Raw genomic sequence first — 25,379 nt, 5'->3', positions numbered from 1 at the left:
GGTGTCCCATTTTGGTGAATGTGCAGCAACAATTGCAAATGGAGCCCTAAATAAGCCAATTAATAGAGAACAAAACAGGTCATACAATATTTATATTTACACCCTTAGTAAACATTTTCTGGTTGCTAAGGAGTAAGCACCTCCCTCGCTTACCATTTGTAAAACGTTACGACGTGCTTACGTCCAGCTTTTAGAACCAGCCCCTATGGAACCAGCATGTGTACGTGAAACGTCATTGTTTACGCGCAGTTACAGGAAGCTTGACAGAGGTTGGCGGATCTGTCAAACAGAAAGGAGAAACTTTTGGAAACCTTTATATTTCTTATTGCAGTGCGGGAAAAAACAGTGTCAAAAAACAGAGAAGTTTTGTTCTAAGTATTGATTAGAAGACGAATAGGCTAACGTTACACGAGAAAAGCAAGATCATGCGGTCAACATTATAAAGTTTTCCACGGATTTAATACAAAAAAGACTATAAAGTGCTTATTTTCAGGCAGAATGTGGTCTCCACACAGCAGACACCTGATATCTGCTATCAGAAGTGGATTTAGCAGGTCTGGCACGGAGTCTGTTCTGCTATTGAGAGGTTCATGCATGTTGGTCAGAGGTGCGTAACGTTATAGTACATCTCGATGTTTGTACTGTAAGTGATGCACACCACACGTCTAAGTTTGCAGAACGTTTACTGATGTTGATAATGACCAGTTTTCTATTGATTGATTTACATATTCTACAAGCTAATCGTTCCCCATTGTATTTGTTTCAGAATTGAGCACCTCTGTTAAAACTCTACAGTATGACCAGAAAAAAACAGACATATCTAAGTCTGGCAGTAGGAAGCTATTCTTTGACACTCATGCAATGGTCCGACTGCTTGAGCAAAGTGGTAAGATAGCTTTTCCATGTTTCTAAAATGTTCTGACAAAGTCTAGGTCAGTGATATTCATCAAAATGATCTTGTGTCCTTTCAGGTTTTGTGAGCCAGCAGGCGGAGGTCATTGTCAATATGATGGTGAATACCACAAATTCAAACATGGACGTTACGTACGGTGACATGGCCACCAAGACACAGCAGGTGAGATTTTTATTGTCTTTTCTTGCTGTTGTGATCACTTATTGATTTAGCTCATGTATTCCACTTTTGATAAGTTTTAAGTGGTAACACTTTACAATAGGCTACATGAATAATCATGTACTAATACCTGAATTAATAGTTACTTCAACATTAATTCATGATATGAACTAATCATGAACCAATGAAGAGCAACCCTTAACTACAACATGAGTCACACATCATAATCTGCTATCTGCAGGAAGCATTGTGACAAATAATTGGAATGGCACATGATTTTTTTTTAGCCATAATTACACAGATCTGTCTGATCAAACGTGGAAAATATCACTAATAGCACTAATAAATTAAATTTGATCTAATCTGTTTTCAGATTTTTATAGTTTATTTAGGTCTATGTTTAGTTATAGCAACTTGTCTTCCTGGAACTACAGAATGAAGGGTTTGTTTCTGGTGGGACACTCATTAGTGACACACTTGTTCAGCACTTTGGTTGCATAGACAGTAAAAGAAATGGACATAGCAACCCTATAGATTTCAATGGAGAAAAGTGGAGTCAATTAGAAGCTCTCACTTCCTGATTGCCAAGTGCACTGTGCAGGCTCAAACTGAAAGTGATTGTACGTATTTTAGTAGCTGTGCCAAGACGAATCTGAATCATTCCCTTCCGAATCTTGCAGAGCCGGATATCGTGGCTATTAGCTGTCCACGAGCAGCAGCAGGAGCAACTTTATGACTCTCTATGGGCTTCTCCCTTGACTTTATGCCTCCACATAAGTTTCTCGGTAACACTTCCTATTACAGTCCAGTTACCCATGTAAATACTACGTACTTATTTTAGTAACTACAATTACTGGGTAATAACTAGTACTAACCCTGAACCTACCCCTAAACCTACCCTTGTTCCATGTACTTACCTTATCTTAGCCAGTACTTTCTAGGTAAGTACACTGTAAGTACTGTACTGTAAAAGGAAGCGTTACAAGTTTCTCCTCCATACGGTAATTGCTCTATTGTGCGACTGAGAGTTGCGTGTTATGACGCAATCGTTAGCCTAAAAAAAAGTACAAAAAAACTTGTGTTGGCTGCCAGTTGTCTTTACATCTTCCCTCATACAGTAGCAGAGCCCAGTTTGAACAGGTCAGTTATTCTTCTTGACTATTTTTGTTTTCACAGGAAATCATGTTACAGAAAATCATGTCTCATATCACCGCTGTGAAAAAGGACATGATCATTCTTGAGAAGAGTGAATTCTCAGCATTATTGGCTGACAATGAGGTGAGACCTCTTATCATTTGTGCTGTGTTATCTATTATCATCATCACCCACTGGATTTGTATACTTAAATTATTTGTACGTTTGGGGTCAGAAAGATTTTTTTTAAATGTTTTTTTTTTTTTGAATGAGCAGCAGATTTTCAATTGCTTTGATGGCAAAGCTCAATTTTCAGCATCATTATTCCAGTCTTCAGTGTCCCATGATCCTTCAGAAATCATTCTAATATACTGATTTGCTGTTCAAGAAACATCTCTTACTATCAATGTTGAAGACGGTTGTGCTTTTTAATATGTTTATGTAAATCTTGATTAAAAAATTCAGGATTCTGTGATAAATAGAAATTTACAAAGAACAGGATTTATTTAAAATAGAAATCATTTGGAACATTATAAATGTCTTTAGATGAATTTATTGAGTTCTTGCAGATTTTAATTTCTTTAACAAAAAAATCTTACTGCACCTAAACTTTTGAACATTAGTGTATTTATATAAATAAATATAAATATTTCCATATCTCTTGGCTTGGTATATTGAAAAAAATGTAACATTGTAGCTGTGAAATAAAAAGTGATGCCTTTTTTTGAATAAGGTCATTATTTGGTTTGCCTTGAATCCCTCAGTTGGTACATCACCTAATAAAGAAGTATTATGTATCTTATTTCCGTTACAGAAAATCAAGGTTGAGCTAGCACAGCTAAAGTTACAAATCACTGTAAGTAAAGGAAAAAAAATCATTAAAAAAAGTACTTTGCTATTTACTTTGCTATTCAGACCTTAAATACACAGCTACAGCATCTGACTATACAAATTTACTGGGTTCTCTTATTATAGTTTTACATTTTGTTTTTGTGCTGCAGGATGTGATAAGCAAAAGGCGTGCAGATACCATTTTGGATTTGAACATGGAGAAAAGCCGTGTAAAGGAGATGGTAAGTACAGTAAGATCAAAGACTCGCCAGAAAAACAGCTTTGGAAGCTTCACCGTCTCTGGAAACCAAAGATGTGTGTCGTTTTGAGCTGGAAGTTACACTTTAACTGAGATGTGTTTGCTCTTGGTCTAGACGGTAGACTTTGACAGAAAACTTATTGGGACCAGGAATGAATTGATGGAGATGGTGAAAAGTACCAATATTTAGGACAATAATATCTTCATGATTTTTTGTATGAAACTTTTTATAAAACTGGAGTTTCTTTCTTAGCATTCTGAGCAGGATCGGCATGTGACAGAGACCAACATGAAAATCGACACAGAAGTGGCTGGCCTGAAGACTATGCTAGAGGCACATAAACTAGATACTATCAAATATCTTGCAGGTAAAAGTGTCAAGATCACACGTTTGCAATTTGAAAACAATTTGAAAAAGCTGTACATCTGTTCAAGTCTGGAATGAGGCTGAAACTTATTGTTGAGCTTATTTATTTTATGAAGGCCCAAAATAACAGTATATAATAAATAATAATAATAAAAAAGACTCGGCCAGTGGTGGACTAGTGTCTGTATATTGTATGTTCATACTTTATTGTTTACACGCATTGTTTTTCCTCATACAATGGAATATTTTGTTATTTTTGTTTGAACATTTGAATTATCAGTAAATTTGATATATTTGCATATTGAGATTTAATATTTAGATAATGTATGACTGCTTTTGATTACTACTTGCTAGTGTATAAAACTTTTGTTTATTTGCAGATGTCTGAACTTATCCTAAACATAATTCATTGATCAGCACATTAAAAATCAAGTATTACTCGAGTAAAATTTAAAAAGGAGTACTTTTACTGAAGTAATTAGAATATCTGTACTTTTACTCAAGTACAGGTGAAACTCGAAAAATAAGAATATCGTGCAAAAGTTCATTTCAGTAATTCAACTTAAAAGGTGAAACTAATAGATTATATAGACTCATCACATGCAAAGTGAGATATTTCAAGCTTTTATTTGTTATAATTTTGATGATTATGGCTTACAGCTATGAAAACCTTTTCACAATATTGTAAATTTGAATTTGGGGTTTTCATAAGATTTCATAAGATGTACTTTGTCCACCACTGGTCTCTGTAATGATAGTGTGTTCATTAAGTTCCGTCTCAAGGATCTGCCGTACAAACAGCTGCAGAATGTCCATGTTACATTAATCACACCGATAAAGTGCTCAAGAGACATTTTTCAAGATTAGTTATTCAAATAACTGGTCAGTAAGAGACTGTTTCAGTATTTATTTTCATTCATGATTTATTTTTGTCATTTTTCTAGGTTCAGTATTCACGTGTCTCACAGTAGTTCTTGGATTCTATCGGATATGGATGTGAACACCAGGAGACATTGTTCTTCCTAAAAAAAAAAAAAAACTCTCATCAGCTTTTGGTCATAAGAAGAGCTGTGTTATTCACAGTCATCCTCTAGGAGTAAATGTCTGTTCTTGCTTTATTAAGATATCAAGTTCTATTAGGAAAATAAATCATATTTACATATCTACATCAACAGTGCATCATCTTGCATTAGGATCATGAAGTCCAAGCTTATTTACACCAATGTCAACAGCTTGAAGCCCAAGAAACAGAAGTTGTCTAAACTTCTATAGTGGTGAAGGGAGATGACTGCAAATATATATTTTTAATTGCTCCAATAGCAAAAGAAAAATCTGTAATAGAGTTTCCACGACTTTCCAAAAGAGGGAAAAATAAAGAGATTGATTAGAAGAAAGATGTCAAATTTGCCATCATTCCCTCAGCCGTTAGAAACACCCTCACAGTGATTTTTTTATATGAAAAACTTTACTAGATTTGAGATATTGATTACTGTGGAAACACAAACTCAACACAGTCAGAAAAAAGTCCAAACTAAAATAAGAAGGTGTGAAGTACATTGTACTTCAATGATTCAAGCAACTAAATACACATTCACCTTCAGCAGCTATTAACTTTGTATTCATTTATATTTATGTTGCGTTCATGCGTTGTCATTTTAAGTGTGATGAAATGATGCTGTTGCATATTTAAGTATAATCACACACACACACTGAATATCATCAGCACAGCGACAAACATGTGCCTTGGGTAATTTTGGCAGTTTTGTGATGAACATGACATCGGTCATTTTTTTGGATGGTTGGGATTGTTGCCAGAATTATAAAAAACTTGAGTTTGCAAGAAACGCACACGAGATGTCCAAAAATTGCATAGATAAAAAAATATTGCTGCATCAAGCAAGTTTTTGCAAGTTTTGTTTTTAGATTGGGAGAAAAATCTGATTAATCACCTGTCCACTATAGTGGTCCTCATGCATCAATGGCTATATTTCACCTACAATTAGATTTCACCAATTAAAAGGTGAATATTGTTTTTTTAAAATACTTAATTTGCAGTGCCTTTTTTGACTGTAAATAATTGTATTTGTATTATTAGAATGTTCATTGACATCGAAAAAAGTTATGTAATTACACAATTTATGTGACTTTTAATGCCTTGCTTTACTCATTTCATAAGAAATGTATCTAATTACATAATGCATTTCTTCTCAGGTCAAAAAGGTATCTGTTTATGAAATGAATGTTACTTGTAATGCATTTATTTACTCGTAACATCAAAACGTAATCTGATTACTTGTAATGCGTTTCTTTACTCGTAATATTGACAATTGACTGTATTGATAATAATTGACTTTGCAATATTTCGGATTTATATTATATATATACAGTATACTGTATATGGATGCTGTCCACTCAAGTGGACATCTGAAAATCTTTTTGAAAATTTTGTTTAAAAAAAAAAAAATCTAATAAAATCTTGTTTTTCTTGCCCTAAGAGCAATAAAAACACATAGGGAAAAAGCCTGACTGAGGTTATCATAATTCATGCATGAAAGGCTAGTCTTTTTGAATTCTCTTTGTGTACCTGTTTTGTGAAGTCGAATATGAAAGTTGTCACGGTCACCGACCGCCTCTCCAGCACACTAGAAGGCAGTATGATGAAGATGAACTCAAATCGCAGGCGCTGAAAGATGAAGAAGAGAGTGCCGTGTTCCTCTCAACCTCACGTGGGAATTGACATGTTATTTGCATCTCTGTTTTGGTAGGTTATGTTTTGCTTTGGTTCATTAAATGTAATTTTGTTTGGCGTAAATTCAGCTATCAAATGAATTTATCCAGCGGTCACTAGTTTAGCCGCTTCAAGCAGTTTCCGTGGCAACTCCCAGCTGGTTCCAAATGTGCAACGTAGTAATAGACTGTAACGTTAGGAGAGTTAGAATGATTCTGTTAATCTAAGCGAGCGAGACATATCAGTTGTATATTTTAATAAATGTCAATATTAATTTATGAATGTCAGGTCCACACAGTTCACCCAAAAATTAAAAGTATGTCCTATAACCTTACTCACCCACATGTCGTTCCAAATCCGTTCATCTTCTGAACACAAGTGATGATCTTTTTGATGGAACACAACTGACCCTTTGACGCTTAAAAATGTTCAAGATTGTAATATGAATTTATCTGTTTAGTCAACAAGGTTTGTTCTCGTCCATCAAGCAGTTTAGGTTGAGCTTCTGTTTATGTTCACTGATCAATTTTTATATGAATAATAGCCTAAATTAAATCTGTTCATCATATAATAAAGAAATCATGTTTCTTACGAAAATTTGGAACAAACCGCTCAATTCATATGGACTAGTTTTACAATCTCTTTATGAACATTTTGAAGTGTCAAAGTGGTACTAGCTGTCTATGGAGGGACAGAAAGCTCACAGATGTCATCCAAAAAGATCTTCATTTGTGTCGACGATAAACAAAAGTCTTATGGGTTTAGAACAACAAGGAGATGAGTAATTAATGACAGAAGTTTTATTTTGGGTCAACTATCCCTTTAAACCCCTTTATAGTGGACTGACAACCCCAAGCTACTTTTATGAAAGTTAAACTTTAGATTGTGTGCTGTTGTGGGAAGGGCAATTAATGTGCTGTGTTCGTTCTTTCAAGCAGTACGAAGAATGTGATGCTGCTTAGTGCTTAACTATAACTCAAATTTGTTTCAGACCCAAAGTACATCACTATCTCCCGAGAGAATATGACAGATGCTTTCAGTAGCAACAGTGAGGCGGTTCTTCAGCGCACTGTCAATGTGTCCACCATCACAAGCAGCCATGCTGGAAATTTGATGCAGCTGTATCAAATAGCTGAGACGTGTCACTTTGTTACTAGTAATCAATTCACAAAGGTAAGACAACATCTTTAGAAATCATCTGTCATTTTTACTAAAACCAGTTGTCCAGCTGAGCTATTAAACGTATAAGTATGTCCTGTTTTTATCACAGGTAGCCTTACAGTTTCCAGATGAACTCCTTCCTGATGCCGTCCGGGTCTCTGCAGAAATAGAGAATGAAACCAAAGCCAAGACATACATTTTAGGAGATACATCCTATGGCAGGTAAGAGCCCTGTTGTTTCATTTACATAACAAGAAAATCATGTCATACCACTATGTTACCATGAAATACCTAAGCCGCTCTAGACCCTTCCAGAGCTGAGATATCGAAACTCAAAAATTCGGCCCGAAAAAAAAAACGACAGTGGTACCCCTTTCGTTTTTTTTTTTTCGGGCGAAAAATTAAGTTTCTCCAATCTTCTCAAAACTCTGGATTCTGATAGAGGGCCATGAGACTTTAACCTGAGTGCAAAAATGGAGGCTCTAGCCCCTTCCAGAGCTGAGATATCGAAACTCAAAAATTCGGCCCGAAAAAAAAAACGACAGTGGTACCCCTTACGTTTTTTTTTTTGGGGCGAAAAATTAAGTTTCTCCAATCTTCCCAAAACTCTGGATTCTGATAGAGGGCCATGAGACTTAGACCTGAGTGCAAAATGGAGGTTCTAGCCCCTTACAGAGCTGAGATATCGAAACTCAAAAATTCGGCCCGAAAAAAAAAAACGGCAGTGGTACCCCTTACGTTTTTTTTTTTTGGGCGAAAAATTAAGTTTCTCCAATCTTCCCAAAACTCTGGATTCTGATAGAGGGCCATGAGACTTAGACCTGAGTGCAAAAATGGAGGCTCTAGCCCCTTCCAGAGCTAAGATATCGAAACTCAAAAATTCGGCCCGAAAAAAAAAACCCGACAGTGGTACCCCTTACGTTTTTTTTTTGGGCGAAAAATTAAGTTTCTCCAATCTTCCCAAAACTCTGGATTCTGATAGAGGGTCATGAGACTTTAACCTGAGTGCAAAAATGGAGGCTCTAGCCCCTTCCAGAGATGAGATATCGAAACTCAAAAATTCGGCCCGAAAAAAAAACGACAGTGGTACCCCTTACGTTTTTTTTTTTGGGCGAAAAATTAAGTTTCTACAATCTTCCCAAAACTCTGGATTCTGATAGAGGGCCATGAGACTTAGACCTGAGTGCAAAAATGGAGGCTCTAGCCCCTTCCAGAGCTGAGATATCGAAACTCAAAAATTCGGCCCGAAAAAAAAACGACAGTGGTACCCCTTACGTTTTTTTTTTTTGGCGAAAAATTAAGTTTCTCCAATCTTCCCAAAACACTGGATTCTGATAGAGGGCCATGAGACTTAGACCTGAGTGCAAAAATGGAGGCTCTAGCCCATTCCAGAGCTAAGATATCGAAACTCAAAAATTCGGCCCGAAAAAAAAACGACAGTGGTACCCCTTACGTTTTTTTTTTTTGGGCGAAAAATTAAGTTTCTCCAATCTTCCCAAAACTCTGGATTCTGATAGAGGGCCATGAGACTTAGACCTGAGTGCAAAAATGGAGGCTCTAGCCCCTTCCAGAGATGAGATATCGAAACTCAAAAATTCGGCCCGAAAAAAAAAAACGACAGTGGTACCCCTTACGTTTTTTTTTGGGTGAAAAATTAAGTTTCTCCAATCTTCCCAAAACTCTGGATTCTGATAGAGGGTCATGAGACTTTAACCTGAGTGCAAAAATGGAGGCTCTAGCCCCTTCCAGAGATGAGATATCGAAACTCAAAAATTCGGCCCGAAAAAAAAAAACGACAGTGGTACCCCTTACGTTTGTTTTTTTAGGCGAAAAATTAAGTTTCTCCAATCTTCCCAAAACTCTGGATTCTGATAGAGGGCCATAAGACTTAGACCTGAGTGCAAAAATGGAGGCTCTAGCCCCTTCCAGAACTGAGATATCGAAACTCAAAAATTCGGCCCGAAAAAAAAAAACGACAGTGGTACCCCTTACGTTTTTTTTTTTTTTTGGGCGAAAAATTAAGTTTCTCCAATCTTCCCAAAACTCTGGATTCTGATAGAGGGCCATGAGACTTAGACCTGAGTGCAAAAATGGAGGCTCTAGCCCCTTCCAGAGCTGAGATATCGAAACTCAAAAATTCGGCCCGAAAAAAAAACGACAGTGGTACCCCTTACGTTTTTTTTTTTTTTGGGCGAAAAATTAAGTTTCTCCAATCTTCCCAAAACGCTGGATTCTGATAGAGGGCCATGAGACTTAGACCTGAGTGCAAAAATGGAGGCTCTAGCCCCTTCCAGAGCTAAGATATCGAAACTCAAAAATTCGGCCCGAAAAAAAAACGACAGTGGTACCCCTTACGTTTTTTTTTTTTGGGAGCGAAAAATTAAGTTTCTCCAATCTTCCCAAAACTCTGGATTCTGATAGAGGGCCATGAGACTTAGACCTGAGTGCAAAAATGGAGGCTCTAGCCCCTTCCAGAGCTGAGATATCGAAACTCAAAAATTCGGCCCGAAAAAAAAAACCGACAGTGGTACCCCTTACGTTTTTTTTTTTTTTTTGGGCGAAAAATTAAGTTTCTCCAATCTTCCCAAAACTCTGGATTCTGATAGAGGGTCATGAGACTTTAACCTGAGTGCAAAAATGGAGGCTCTAGCCCCTTCCAGAACTGAGATATCGAAACTCAAAAATTCGGCCCGAAAAAAAAATTGACAGTGGTACCCCTTACGTTTTTTTTGTTTCGGGTGAAAAATTAAGTTTCTCCAATCTTCCCAAAACTCTGGATTCTGATAGAGGGCCATGAGACTTAGACCTGAGTGCAAAAATGGAGGCTCTAGCCCCTTCCAGAGCTAAGAAATCGAAACTCAAAAATTCGGCCCGAAAAAAAAACAACAACAGTGGTACCCCTTACGTTTTTTTTTTTTTGGGCGAAAAATTAAGTTTCTCCAATCTTCCCAAAACTCTGGATTCTGATAGAGGGCCATGAGACTTAGACCTGAGTGCAAAAATGGAGGCTCTAGCCCCTTCCAGAGCTGAGATATCGAAACTCAAAAATTCGGCCCGAAAAAAAAAAAACAACAGTGGTACCCCTTACGTTTTTTTTTTTTTGGGCGAAAAATTAAGTTTCTCCAATCTTCCCAAAACTCTGGATTCTGATAGAGGGTCATGAGACTTTAACCTGAGTGCAAAAATGGAGGCTCTAGCCCCTTCCAGAGATGAGATATCGAAACTCAAAAATTCGGCACGAAAAAAAAAAACGACAGTGGTACCCCTTACGTTTTTTTTTTAGGCAAAAAATTAAGTTTCTCCAATCTTCCCAAAACTCTGGATTCTGATAGAGGGCCATGAGACTTAGACCTGAGTGCAAAAATGGAGGCTTAGCTGAGATATCGAAACTCAAAAATTCGGCCCGAAAAAAAAACGACAGTGGTACCCCTTACGTTTTTTTTTTTTTGGGCGAAAAATTAAGTTTCTCCAATTTTCCCAAAACTCTGGATTCTGATAGAGGGCCATGAGACTTAGACCTGAGTGCAAAAATGGAGGCTCTAGCCCCTTCCAGAGATGAGATATCGAAACTCAAAAATTCGGCCCGAAAAAAAAACGACAGTGGTACCCCTTACGTTTTTTTTTTTTTTCGGGTGAAAAATTAAGTTTCTCCAATCTTCCCAAAACTATGGATTCTGATAGAGGGCCATGAGACTTAGACCTGAGTGCAAAAATGGAGGCTCTAGCCCCTTCCAGAGTTGAGATATCGAAACTCAATAATTCGGCCCGAAAAAAAAACGACAGTGGTACCCCTTACGTTTTTTTTTTTTGGGCGAAAAATTAAGTTTCTCCAATCTTCCCAAAACGCTGGATTCTGATAGAGGGCCATGAGACTTAGACCTGAGTGCAAAAATGGAGGCTCTAGCCCCTTCCAGAGCTAAGATATCGAAACTCAAAAATTCGGCCCGAAAAAAAAAAACGACAGTGGTACCCCTTACGTTTTTTTTTTTTTTTTTTGGGCGAAAAATTTAGTTTCTCCAATCTTCCCAAAACTCTGGATTCTGATAGAGGGTCATGAGACTTTAACCTGAGTGCAAAAATGGAGGCTCTAGCCCCTTCCAGAACTGAGATATCGAAACTCAAAAATTCGGCCCGAAAAAAAAATTGACAGTGGTACCCCTTACGTTTTTTTTGTTTCGGGTGAAAAATTAAGTTTCTCCAATCTTCCCAAAACTCTGGATTCTGATAGAGGGCCATGAGACTTAGACCTGAGTGCAAAAATGGAGGCTCTAGCCCCTTCCAGAGCTAAGATATCGAAACTCAAAAATTCGGCCCGAAAAAAAAACGACAGTGGTACCCCTTACGTTTTTTTTTTTGGGCGAAAAATTAAGTTTCTCCAATCTTCCCAAAACTCTGGATTCTGATAGAGGGCCATGAGACTTAGACCTGAGTGCAAAAATGGAGGCTCTAGCCCCTTCCAGAGATGAGATATCGAAACTCAAAAATTCGGCCCGAAAAAAAAAAAAACAGTGGTACCCCTTACGTTTTTTTTTTTAGGCGAAAAATTAAGTTTCTCCAATCTTCCCAAAACTCTGGATTCTGATAGAGGGCCATGAGACTTAGACCTGAGTGCAAAAATGGAGGCTCTAGCCCCTTCCAGAGCTGAGATATCGAAACTCAAAAATTCGGCCCGAAAAAAAAACGACAGTGGTACCCCTTACGTTTTTTTTTTTTGGGCGAAAAATTAAGTTTCTCCAATCTTCCCAAAACTCTGGATTCTGATAGAGGGCCATGAGACTTAGACCTGAGTGCAAAAATGGAGGCTCTAGCCCCTTCCAGGGCTGAGATATCGAAACTCAAAAATTCGGCCCGAAAAAAAAAACGACAGTGGTACCCCTTACGTTTTTTTTTTTTGGGCGAAAAATTAAGTTTCTCCAATCTTCCCAAAACTCTGGATTCTGATAGAGGGCCATGAGACTTAGACCTGAGTGCAAAAATGGAGGCTCTAGCCCCTTCCAGAGATGAGATATCGAAACTCAAAAATTCGGCCCGAAAAAAAAACGACAGTGGTACCCCTTACGTTTTTTTTTTTGGGCGAAAAGTTAAGTTTCTCCAATCTTCCCAAAACTCTGGATTCTGATAGAGGGTCATGAGACTTTAACCTGAGTGCAAAAATGGAGGCTCTAGCCCCTTCCAGAGATGAGATATCGAAACTCAAAAATTCGGCCCGAAAAAAAAACGACAGTGGTACCCCTTACGTTTTTTTTTTTTCGGGTGAAAAATTAAGTTTCTCCAATTTTCCCAAAACTATGGATTCTGATAGAGGGCCATGAGACTTAGACCTGAGTGCAAAAATGGAGGCTCTAGCCCCTTCCAGAGCTGAGATATCGAAACTCAAAAATTCGGCCCGAAAAAAAAACGACAGTGGTACCCCTTACGTTTTTTTTTTTTTTTGGGCGAAAAATTAAGTTTCTCCAATCTTCCCAAAACGCTGGATTCTGATAGAGGGCCATGAGACTTAGACCTGAGTGCAAAAATGGAGGCTCTAGCCCCTTCCAGAGCTAAGATATCGAAACTCAAAAATTCGGCCCGAAAAAAAAACGACAGTGGTACCCCTTACGTTTTTTTTTTTTGGGCGAAAAATTAAGTTTCTCCAATCTTCCCAAAACGCTGGATTCTGATAGAGGGCCATGAGACTTAGACCTGAGTGCAAAAATGGAGGCTCTAGCCCCTTCCAGAGCTGAGATATCGAAACTCAAAAATTCGGCCCGAAAAAAAAAAACGACAGTGGTACCCCTTACGTTTTTTTTTTGGGCGAAAAATTAAGTTTCTCCAATCTTCCCAAAACACTGGATTCTGATAGAGGGCCATGAGACTTAGACCTGAGTGCAAAAATGGAGGCTCTAGCCCCTTCCAGAGCTAAGATATCGAAACTCAAAAATTCGGCCCGAAAAAAAAACGACAGTGGTACCCCTTACGTTTTTTTTTTTTTTGGGCGAAAAATTAAGTTTCTCCAATCTTCCCAAAACTCTGGATTCTGATAGAGGGCCATGAGACTTAGACCTGAGTGCAAAAATGGAGGCTCTAGCCCCTTCCAGAGATGAGATATCGAAACTCAAAAATTCGGCCCGAAAAAAAAAACGACAGTGGTACCCCTTACGGTTTTTTTTGGGGGCGAAAAATTAAGTTCCTCCAATCTTCCCAAAACTCTGGATTCTGATAGAGGGTCATGAGACTTTAACCTGAGTGCAAAAATGGAGGCTCTAGCCCCTTCCAGAACTGAGATATCGAAACTCAAAAATTCGGCCCGAAAAAAAAAACGACAGTGGTACCCCTTACGTTTTGTTTTTTTTTCGGGTGAAAAATTAAGTTTCTCCAATCTTCCCAAAACTCTGGATTCTGATAGAGGGCCATGAGACTTAGACCTGAGTGCAAAAATGGAGGCTCTAGCCCCTTCCAGAGCTGAGATATCGAAACTCAAAAATTCGGCCCGAAAAAAAAACGACAGTGGTACCCCTTACGTTTTTTTTTTTTTTTGGGCGAAAAATTAAGTTTCTCCAATCTTCCCAAAACTCTGGATTCTGATAGAGGGCCATGAGACTTAGACCTGAGTGCAAAAATGGAGGCTCTAGCCCCTTCCAGAGCTGAGATATCGAAACTCAAAAATTCGGCCTGAAAAAAAAACGACAGTGGTACCCCTTACGTTTTTTTTTTTTGGGCGAAAAATTAAGTTTCTCCAATCTTCCCAAAACTCTGGATTCTGATAGAGGGCCATGAGACTTAGACCTGAGTGCAAAAATGGAGGCTCTAGCCCCTTCCAGAGCTGAGATATCGAAACTCAAAAATTCGGCCCGAAAAAAAAACGACAGTGGTACCCCTTACGTTTTTTTTTGGGGGCGAAAAATTAAGTTTCTTCAATCTTCCCAAAACTCTGGATTTTGATAGAGGGCCATGAGACTTAGACCTGAGTGCAAAAATGGAGGCTCTAGCCCCTTCCAGAGCTGAGATATCGAAACTCAAAAATTCGGCCCGAAAAAAAAAACGACAGTGGTACCCCTTACGTTTTTTTTTTTTGAGCGAAAAATTAAGTTTCTCCAATCTTCCCAAAACTCTGGATTCTGATAGAGGGTCATGAGACTTTAACCTGAGTGCAAAAATGGAGGCTCTAGCCCCTTCCAGAACTGAGATATCGAAACTCAAAAATTCGGCCCGAAAAAAAAAACGACAGTGGTACCCCTTACGTTTTGTTTTTTTTTCGGGTGAAAAATTAAGTTTCTCCAATCTTCCCAAAACTCTGGATTCTGATAGAGGGCCATGAGACTTAGACCTGAGTGCAAAAATGGAGGCTCTAGCCCCTTCCAGAGCTGAGATATCGAAACTCAAAAATTCGGCCCGAAAAAAAAACGACAGTGGTACCCCTTACGTTTTTTTTTTTTTTTGGGCGAAAAATTAAGTTTCTCCAATCTTCCCAAAACTCTGGATTCTGATAGAGGGCCATGAGACTTAGACCTGAGTGCAAAAATGGAGGCTCTAGCCCCTTCCAGAGCTGAGATATCGAAACTCAAAAATTCGGCCCGAAAAAAAAACGACAGTGGTACCCCTTACGTTTTTTCTTTTTTGGGCGAAAAATTAAGTTTCTCCAATCTTCCCAAAACTCTGGATTCTGATAGAGGGCCATGAGACTTAGACCTGAGTGCAAAAATGGAGGCTCTAGCCCCTTCCAGAGCTGAGATATCGAAACTCAAAAATTCGGCCCGAAAAAAAAAACGACAGTGGTACCCCTTACGTTTTTTTTGGGGGGCGAAAAATTAAGTTTCTTCAATCTTCCCAAAACTCTGGATTCTGATAGAGGGCCATGAGACTTAGACCTGAGTGCAAAAATGGAGGCTCAAGCCCCTTCCAGAGCTGAGATATCGAAACTCAAAAATTTGGCCCGAAAAAAAACCGACAATGGTACCCCTTACGTTTTTTTTTTGGGCGAAAAATTAAGTTTCTCCAATCTTCCCAAAACTCTGGATTCTGATAGAGGGCCATGAGACTTAGACCTGAGTGCAAAAATGGAGGCTCTAGCCCCTTCCAGAGCTGAGATATCGAAACTCAAAAATTCGGCCTGAAAAAAAAACGACAGTGGTACCCCTTACGTTTTTTTTTTTTGGGCGAAAAATTAAGTTTCTCCAATCTTCCCAAAACTCTGGATTCTGATAGAGGGCCATGAGACTTAGACCTGAGTGCAAAAATGGAGGCTCTAGCCCCTTCCAGAGCTGAGATATCGAAACTCAAAAATTCGGCCCGAAAAAAAAACGACAGTGGTACCCCTTACGTTTTTTTTGGGGGGCGAAAAATTAAGTTTCTTCAATCTTCCCAAAACTCTGGATTTTGATAGAGGGCCATGAGACTTAGACCTGAGTGCAAAAATGGAGGCTCTAGCCCCTTCCAGAGCTGAGATATCGAAACTCAAAAATTCGGCCCGAAAAAAAAAACGACAGTGGTACCCCTTACGTTTTTTTTTTTTGAGCGAAAAATTAAGTTTCTCCAATCTTCCCAAAACTCTGGATTCTGATAGAGGGTCATGAGACTTTAACCTGAGTGCAAAAATGGAGGCTCTAGCCCCTTCCAGAACTGAGATATCGAAACTCAAAAATTCGGCCCGAAAAAAAAAACGACAGTGGTACCCCTTACGTTTTGTTTTTTTTTCGGGTGAAAAATTAAGTTTCTCCAATCTTCCCAAAACTCTGGATTCTGATAGAGGGCCATGAGACTTAGACCTGAGTGCAAAAATGGAGGCTCTAGCCCCTTCCAGAGCTGAGATATCGAAACTCAAAAATTCGGCCCGAAAAAAAAACGACAGTGGTACCCCTTACGTTTTTTTTTTTTTTTGGGCGAAAAATTAAGTTTCTCCAATCTTCCCAAAACTCTGGATTCTGATAGAGGGCCATGAGACTTAGACCTGAGTGCAAAAATGGAGGCTCTAGCCCCTTCCAGAGCTGAGATATCGAAACTCAAAAATTCGGCCCGAAAAAAAAACGACAGTGGTACCCCTTACGTTTTTTCTTTTTTGGGCGAAAAATTAAGTTTCTCCAATCTTCCCAAAACTCTGGATTCTGATAGAGGGCCATGAGACTTAGACCTGAGTGCAAAAATGGAGGCTCTAGCCCCTTCCAGAGCTGAGATATCGAAACTCAAAAATTCGGCCCGAAAAAAAAAACGACAGTGGTACCCCTTACGTTTTTTTTGGGGGGCGAAAAATTAAGTTTCTTCAATCTTCCCAAAACTCTGGATTCTGATAGAGGGCCATGAGACTTAGACCTGAGTGCAAAAATGGAGGCTCAAGCCCCTTCCAGAGCTGAGATATCGAAACTCAAAAATTTGGCCCGAAAAAAAACCGACAATGGTACCCCTTACGTTTTTTTTTTGGGCGAAAAATTAAGTTTCTCCAATCTTCCCAAAACTCTGGATTCTGATAGAGGGCCATGAGACTTAGACCTGAGTGCAAAAATGGAGGCTCTAGCCCCTTCCAGAGCTGAGATATCGAAACTCAAAAATTCGGCCCGAAAAAAAAACGACAGTGGTACCCCTTACGTTTTTTTTTTTTGAGCGAAAAATTAAGTTTCTCCAATCTTCCCAAAACTCTGGATTCTGATAGAGGGCCATGAGACTTAGACCTGAGTGCAATAATGGAGGCTCTAGCCCCTTCCAGAGCTGAGATTTCAAAACTCAAAAATTCGGCCCGAAAAAAAAACGACAGTGGTACCCCTTACGTTTTTTTTTTTGGGCGAAAAATTAAGTTTCTCCAATCTTCCCAAAACTCTGGATTCTGATAGAGGGCCATGAGACTTAGACCTGAGTGCAAAAATGGAGGCTCTAGCCCCTTCCAGAGCTGAGATATCGAAACTCAAAAATTCGGCCCGAAAAAAAAAAACAACAGTGGTACCCCTTACGTTTTTTTTTTGGGCGAAAAATTAAGTTTCTCCAATCTTCCCAAAACTCTGGATTCTGATAGAGGGCCATGAGACTTAGACCTGAGTGCAAAAATGGAGGCTCTAGCCCCTTCCAGAGCTGAGATATCGAAACTCAAAAATTCGGCCCGAAAAAAAAACGACAGTGGTACCCCTTACGTTTTTTTTTTGGGGCGAAAAATTAATTTTCTCCAATCTTCCCAAAACTCTGGATTCTGATAGAGCGCCATGAGACTTAGACCTGAGTGCAAACATGGAGGCTCTAGCCCCTTCCAGAGCTGAGATATCGAAACTCAAAAATTCGGCCCGAAAAAAAAAACGACAGTGGTACCCCTTACGTTTTTTTTTTTGGGCGAAAAATTAAGTTTCTCCAATCTTCCCAAAACTCTGGATTCTGATAGAGGGCCATGAGACTTAGACTTGAGTGCAAAAATGGAGGCTCTAGCCCCTTCCAGAGATGAGATATCGAAACTCAAAAATTCGGCCCGAAAAAAAAACGACAGTGGTACCCCTTACGTTTTTTTTTTTTAGGCGAAAAATTAAGTTTCTCCAATCTTCCCAAAACTCTGGATTCTGATAGAGGGCCACGAGACTTAGACCTGAGTGCAAAAATGGAGGCTCTAGCCCCTTCCAGAGCTGAGATATCAAAACTCAAAAATTCGGCCCGAAAAAAAAACTACAGTGGTACCCCTTACGTTTTTTTTTTTTGGGCGAAAAATTAAGTTTCTCCAATCTTCCCAAAACTCTGGATTCTGATAGAGGGCCATGAGACTTAGACCTGAGTGCAAAAATGGAGGCTCTAGACCCTTCAAGAGCTGAGATATCGAAACTCAAAAATTCGGCCCGAAAAAAAAAACGACAGTGGTACCCCTTACGTTTTTTTTGGGGGCGAAAAATTAAGTTTCTCCAATCTTCCCAAAACTCTGGATTCTGATAGAGGGCCACGAGACTTAGACCTGAGTGCAAAAATGGAGGCTCTAGCCCCTTCCAGAGCTGAGATATCAAAACTCAAAAATTCGGCCCGAAAAAAAAAACGACAGTGGTACCCCTTACATTTTTTTTTTGGGCGAAAAATTAAGTTTCTCCAATCTTCCCAAAACTCTGGATTCTGATAGAGGGCCATGAGACTTAGACCTGAGTGCAAAAATGGAGGCTCTAGCCCCTTCCAGAGCTGAGATATCGAAACTCAAAAATTCGGCCCGAAAAAAAAAACGACAGTGGTACCCCTTATGTTTTTTTTTTTGGGCGAAAAATTAAGTTTCTCCAATCTTCCCAAAAACTCTGGATTCTGATAGAGGGCCATGAGACTTAGACCTGAGTGCAAAAATGGAGGCTCTAGCCCCTTCCAGAGCTGAGATATCGAAACTCAAAAATTCGGCCCAAAAAAAAAACGACAGTGGTACCCCTTACGTTTTTTTTTTTTGGGCGAAAAATTAAGTTTCTCCAATCTTCCCAAAACTCTGGATTCTGATAGAGGGCCATGAGACTTAGACCTGAGTGCAAAAATGGAGGCTCTAGCCCCTTCCAGAGCTGAGATATCGAAACTCAAAAATTCGGCCCGAAAAAAAAACGACAGTGGTACCCCTTACGTTTTTTTTTTTTTTGGGCGAAAAATTAAGTTTCTCCAATCTTCCCAAAACTCTGGATTCTGATAGAGGGCCATGAGACTTAGACCTGAGTGCAAAAATGGAGGCTCTAGCCCCTTCCAGAGCTGAGATATCGAAACTCAAAAATTCGGCCCGAAAAAAAAAAACGACAGTGGTACCCCTTACGTTTTTTTTTTTGGGCGAAAAATTAAGTTTCTCCAATCTTCCCAAAACTCTGGATTCTGATAGAGGGTCGTGAGACTTTAACCTGAGTGCAAAAATGGAGGCTCTAGCCCCTTCCAGAAATGAGATATCGAAACTCAAAAATTCGGCCCGAAAAAAAAATTGACAGTGGTACCCCTTACGTTTTTTTTTTTTGGGCGAAAAATTAAGTTTCTCCAATCTTCCCAAAACTCTGGATTCTGATAGAGGGTCATGAGACTTTAACCTGAGTGCAAAAATGGAGGCTCTAGCCCCTTCCAGAACTGAGATATCGAAACTCCAAAATTCGGCCCGAAAAAAAAAACGACAGTGGTACCCCTTACGTTTTTTTTTTTGGGCGAAAAATTAAGTTTCTCCAATCTTCCCAAAACTCTGGATTCTGATAGAGGGTCGTGAGACTTTAACCTGAGTGCAAAAATGGAGGCTCTAGCCCCTTCCAGAACTGAGATATCGAAACTCAAAAATTCGGCCCGAAAAAAAAATTGACAGTGGTACCACTTACGTTTTTTTTTTTTTCGGGTGAAAAATTAAGTTTCTCCAATCTTCCCAAAACTCTGGATTCTAATAGAGGGCCATGAGACTTAGACCTGAGTGCAAAAATGGAGGCTCTAGCCCCTTCCAGAGATGAGATATCGAAACTCAAAAATTCGGCCCGAAAAAAAAACGACAGTGGTACCCCTTACGTTTTTTTTTTTTTGGGCGAAAAATTAAGTTTCTCCAATCTTCCCCAAACTCTGGATTCTGATAGAGGGTCATGAGACTTTAACCTGAGTGCAAAAATGGAGGCTCTAGCCCCTTCCAGAGCTAAGATATCGAAACTCAAAAATTCGGCCCGAAAAAAAAACGACAGTGGTACCCCTTACGTTTTTTTTTTTTGGGCGAAAAATTAAGTTTCTCCAATCTTCCCAAAACTCTGGATTCTGATAGAGGGCCATGAGACTTAGACCTGAGTGCAAAAATGGAGGTTCTAGCCCCTTCCAGAGCTGAGATATCGAAACTCAAAAATTCGGCCCGAAAAAAAAAACGACAGTGGTACCCCTTACGTTTTTTTTTTGGGCGAAAAATTAAGTTTCTCCAATCTTCCCAAAACTCTGGATTCTGATAGAGGGTTATGAGACTTTAACCTGAGTGCAAAAATGGAGGTTCTAGCCCCTTCCAGAGCTGAGATATCGAAACTCAAAAATTTGGCCCGAAAAAAAAAACGACAGTGGTACCCCTTACGTTTTTTTTTTGGGCGAAAAATTAAGTTTCTCCAATCTTCCCAAAACTCTGGATTCTGATAGAGGGTTATGAGACTTTAACCTGAGTGCAAAAATGGAGGCTCTAGCCCCTTCCAGAACTGAGATATCGAAACTCAAAAATTCGGCCCGAAAAAAAAACGACAGTGGTACCCCTTACGTTTTTTTTTTTTGGGCGAAAAATTAAGTTTCTCCAATCTTCCCAAAACTCTGGATTCTGATAGAGGGCCATGAGACTTAGACCTGAGTGCAAAAATGGAGGCTCTAGACCCTTCAAGAGCTGAGATATCGAAACTCAAAAATTCGGCCCGAAAAAAAAACGACAGTGGTACCCCTTACGTTTTTTTTGGGGGCGAAAAATTAAGTTTCTCCAATCTTCCCAAAACTCTGGATTCTGATAGAGGGCCACGAGACTTAGACCTGAGTGCAAAAATGGAGGCTCTAGCCCCTTCCAGAGCTGAGATATCAAAACTCAAAAATTCGGCCCGAAAAAAAAAACGACAGTGGTACCCCTTACATTTTTTTTGGGGGGCGAAAAATTAAGTTTCTCCAATCTTCCCAAAACTCTGGATTCTGATAGAGGGCCATGAGACTTAGACCTGAGTGCAAAAATGGAGGCTCTAGCCCCTTCCAGAGCTGAGATATCGAAACTCAAAAATTCGGCCCGAAAAAAAAAACGACAGTGGTACCCCTTATGTTTTTTTTTTTGGGCGAAAAATTAAGTTTCTCCAATCTTCCCAAAAACTCTGGATTCTGATAGAGGGCCATGAGACTTAGACCTGAGTGCAAAAATGGAGGCTCTAGCCCCTTCCAGAGCTGAGATATCGAAACTCAAAAATTCGGCCAAAACGACAGTGGTACCCCTTACGTTTTTTTTTTTTGGGCGAAAAGTTAAGTTTCTCCTATCTTCCCAAAACTCTGGATTCTGATAGAGGGCCATGAGACTTAGACCTGAGTGCAAAAATGGAGGCTCTAGCCCCTTCCAGAGCTGAGATATCGAAACTCAAAAATTCGGCCCGAAAAAAAAACGACAGTGGTACCCCTTACGTTTTTTTTTTTTTTTTGGGCGAAAAATTAAGTTTCTCCAATCTTCCCAAAACTCTGGATTCTGATAGAGGGCCATGAGACTTAGACCTGAGTGCAAAAATGGAGGCTCTAGCCCCTTCCAGAGCTGAGATATCGAAACTCAAAAATTCGGCCCGAAAAAAAAAAACGACAGTGGTACCCCTTACGTTTTTTTTTTTGGGCGAAAAATTAAGTTTCTCCAATCTTCCCAAAACTCTGGATTCTGATAGAGGGTCATGAGACTTTAACCTGAGTGCAAAAATGGAGGCTCTAGCCCCTTCCAGAACTGAGATATCGAAACTCAAAAATTCGGCCCGAAAAAAAAAACGACAGTGGTACCCCTTACGTTTTTTTTTTTGGGCGAAAAATTAAGTTTCTCCAATCTTCCCAAAACTCTGGATTCTGATAGAGGGCCATGAGACTTAGACCTGAGTGCAAAAATGGAGGCTCTAGCCCCTTCCAGAGATGAGATATCGAAACTCAAAAATTCGGCCCGAAAAAAAAACGACAGTGGTACCCCTTACGTTTTTTTTTTTTGGGCGAAAAATTAAGTTTCTCCAATCTTCCCCAAACTCTGGATTCTGATAGAGGGTCATGAGACTTTAACCTGAGTGCAAAAATGGAGGCTCTAGCCCCTTCCAGAGCTAAGATATCGAAACTCAAAAATTCGGCCCGAAAAAAAAACGACAGTGGTACCCCTTACGTTTTTTTTTTTTGGGCGAAAAATTAAGTTTCTCCAATCTTCCCAAAACTCTGGATTCTGATAGAGGGCCATGAGACTTAGACCTGAGTGCAAAAATGGAGGTTCTAGCCCCTTCCAGAGCTGAGATATCGAAACTCAAAAATTCGGCCCGAAAAAAAAAACGACAGTGGTACCCCTTACGTTTTTTTTTTTTGGGCGAAAAATTAAGTTTCTCCAATCTTCCCAAAACTCTGGATTCTGATAGAGGGTCATGAGACTTTAACCTGAGTGCAAAAATGGAGGCTCTAGCCCCTTTCAGAACTGAGATATCGAAACTCAAAAATTCGGCCCGAAAAAAAAATTGACAGTGGTACCCCTTACGTTTTTTTTTTTTCGGGTGAAAAATTAAGTTTCTCCAATCTTCCCAAAACTCTGGATTCTGATAGAGGGTCATGAGACTTAGACCTGAGTGCAAAAATGGAGGCTCTAGCCCCTTCCAGAGCTAAGATATCGAAACTCAAAAATTCGGCCCGAAAAAAAAACGACAGTGGTACCCCTTACGTTTTTTTTTTTTGGGCGAAAAATTAAGTTTCTCCAATCTTCCCAAAACTCTGGATTCTGATAGAGGGTCATGAGACTTTAACCTGAGTGCAAAAATGGAGGCTCTAGCCCCTTCCAGAGATGAGATATCGAAACTCAAAAATTCGGCCCGAAAAAAAAAAACGACAGTGGTACCCCTTACGTTTTTTTTTTTTTTCGGGTGAAAAATTAAGTTTCTCCAATCTTCCCAAAACTCTGGATTCTGATAGAGGGCCATGAGACTTAGACCTGAGTGCAAAAATGGAGGCTCTAGCCCCTTCCAGAGCTGAGATATCGAAACTCAAAAATTCGGCCCGAAAAAAAAACGACAGTGGTACCCCTTACGTTTTTTTTTTTTTTTGGGCGAAAAATTAAGTTTCTCCAATCTTCCCAAAACGCTGGATTCTGATAGAGGGCCATGAGACTTAGACCTGAGTGCAAAAATGGAGGCTCTAGCCCCTTCCAGAGATGAGATATCGAAACTCAAAAATTCGGCCCGAAAAAAAACCCACAGTGGTACCCCTTACGTTTTTTTTTTTGGGCGAAAAATTAAGTTTCTCCAATCTTCCCAAAACTCTGGATTCTGATAGAGGGCCATGAGACTTAGACCTGAGTGCAAAAATGGAGGCTCTAGCCCCTTCCAGAGCTGAGATATCGAAACTCAAAAATTCGGCCCGAAAAAAAACCGACAGTGGTACCCCTTACGTTTTTTTTTTGGACGAAAAATTAAGTTTCTCCAATCTTCCCAAAACTCTGGATTCTGATAGAGGGCCATGAGACTTAGACCTGAGTGCAAAAATGGAGGCTCTAGCCCCTTCCAGAGCTGAGATATCGAAACTCAAAAATTCGGCCCGAAAAAAAAACGACAGTGGTACCCCTTACGTTTTTTTTTTTTTGGGCGAAAAATTAAGTTTCTCCAATCTTCCCAAAACTGGATTCTGATAGAGGGCCATGAGACTTAGACCTGAGTGCAAAAAATGAAGGCTCTAGCCCCTTCCAGAGATGAGATATCGAAACTCAAAAATTCGGCCCGAAAAAAAAACGACAGTGGTACCCCTTACGTTTTTGTTTTTTTTGGCGAAAAATTAAGTTTCTCCAATTTTCCCAAAACTCTGGATTCTGATAGAGGGGCATGAGACTTAGACCTGAGTGCAAAAATGGAGGCTCTAGCCCCTTCCAGAGCTGAGATATCGAAACTCAAAAATTCGGCCCGAAAAAAAAACGACAGTGGTACCCCTTACGGTTTTTTTTTTTTGGGCGAAAAATTAAGTTTCTCCAATCTTCCCAAAACTCTGGATTCTGATAGAGGGCCATGAGACTTAGACCTGAGAGCAAAAATGGAGGCTCTAGCCCCTTCCAGAGCTGAGATATCGAAACTCAAAAATTTGGCCCGAAAAAAAAAACGACAGTGGTACCCCTTACGTTTTTTTTTTTTGGGCGAAAAATTAAGTTTCTCCAATCTTCCCAAAACTCTGGATTCTGATAGAGGGCCATGAGACTTAGACCTGAGTGCAAAAATGGAGGCTCTAGCCCCTTCCAGAGCTGAGATATCGAAACTCAAAAATTCGGCCCGAAAAAAAAAAACCGACAGCGGTACCCCTTACGTTTTTTTTTTGGGCGAAAAATTAAGTTTCTCCAATCTTCCCAAAACTCTGGATTCTGATAGAGGGCCATGAGACTTAGACCTGAGTGCAAAAATGGAGGCTCTAGCCCCTTCCAGAGCTGAGATATCGAAACTCAAAAATTCGGCCCGAAAAAAAAAACGACAGTGGTACCCCTTACGTTTTTTTTTTTGGGCGAAAAATTAAGTTTCTCCAATCTTCCCAAAACTCTGGATTCTGATAGAGGGCCATGAGACTTAGACCTGAGTGCAAAAATGGAGGCTCTAGCCCCTTCCAGAGCTGAGATATCGAAACTCAAAAATTCGGCCCGAAAAAAAACGACAGTGGTACCCCTTATGTTTTTTTTTTTTTGGGCGAAAAATTAAGTTTCTCCAATCTTCCCAAAACTCTGGATTCTGATAGAGGGCCATGAGACTTAGACCTGAGTGCAAAAATGGAGGCTCTAGCCCCTTCCAGAGCTGAGATATCGAAACTCAAAAATTCGTCCCGAAAAAAAAACGACAGTGGTACCCCTTACGTTTTTTTTTTGGGCGAAAAATTAAGTTTCTCCAATCTTCCCAAAACTCTGGATTCTGATAGAGGGGCATGAGACTTAGACCTGAGTGCAAAAATGGAGGCTCTAGCCCCTTCCAGAGCTGAGATATCGAAACTCAAAAATTCGGCCCGAAAAAAAAAAAACGACAGTGGTACCCCTTACGTTTTTTTTTTGGGCGAAAAATTAAGTTTCTCCAATCTTCCCAAAACTCTGGATTCTGATAGAGGGCCATGAGACTTAGATCTGAGTGCAAAAATGGAGGCTCTAGCCCCTTCCAGAGCTGAGATATCGAAACTCAAAAATTCGGCCCGAAAAAAAAACGACAGTGGTACCCCTTTCGTTTTTTTTTTTTTTGGGCGAAAA

At 39.6% G+C, this 25,379-nt stretch overlaps 2 protein-coding genes across 2 annotated transcripts in view; both read left to right on the top strand.

The window, feature by feature from the left end:
* Positions 1-215: 215 nt before the first annotated feature.
* mcur1 (mitochondrial calcium uniporter regulator 1) lies at positions 216-5,053 on the top strand. The gene is made up of 9 exons (XM_039688620.2): positions 216-607; positions 767-886; positions 972-1,075; positions 2,249-2,350; positions 3,021-3,062; positions 3,208-3,279; positions 3,412-3,465; positions 3,550-3,664; positions 4,608-5,053. Exons 1-9 carry the CDS (start codon positions 499-501, stop codon positions 4,661-4,663), a joined length of 774 nt encoding a protein of 257 aa, XP_039544554.2. The 5' UTR covers positions 216-498; the 3' UTR covers positions 4,664-5,053.
* A 1,196-nt stretch (positions 5,054-6,249) lies between these two features.
* LOC148998444 (2-(3-amino-3-carboxypropyl)histidine synthase subunit 2-like) overlaps positions 6,250-25,379 on the top strand; it is a 34,316-nt gene continuing 15,186 nt past the window's right edge. Inside the window, exons 1-3 of the mRNA XM_089129377.1 lie at positions 6,250-6,424; positions 7,383-7,564; positions 7,662-7,774. Of these exons, the coding sequence (XP_088985503.1) occupies positions 7,415-7,564; positions 7,662-7,774 (263 nt within the window). The 5' untranslated portion in view covers positions 6,250-6,424; positions 7,383-7,414. The remainder of the gene's footprint in view (positions 6,425-7,382; positions 7,565-7,661; positions 7,775-25,379) is intronic.

The sequence above is a fragment of the Pimephales promelas genome, chromosome 1 (assembly GCF_988280905.1).
Source record: "Pimephales promelas chromosome 1, fPimPro1.hap1.1, whole genome shotgun sequence".
Classification (NCBI taxonomy): Eukaryota; Metazoa; Chordata; class Actinopteri; order Cypriniformes; family Leuciscidae; genus Pimephales; species Pimephales promelas.
The sequence above is the reverse complement of the archived record's forward strand: the minus strand, read 5'-3'. Positions and strand labels throughout refer to the sequence as shown.

Bases quoted from the DNA above. Each gene is read 5' to 3' on its own strand.
- mcur1 (XM_039688620.2), top strand. From the start codon at position 499: ATGTGGTCTCCACACAGCAGACACCTGATATCTGCTATCAGAAGTGGA. The intron at 608-766 runs GTGCGTAACGTT...TATTTGTTTCAG, and splicing joins TTCATGCATGTTGGTCAGAG to AATTGAGCACCTCTGTTAAA. The intron at 887-971 runs GTAAGATAGCTT...GTGTCCTTTCAG, and splicing joins CCGACTGCTTGAGCAAAGTG to GTTTTGTGAGCCAGCAGGCG.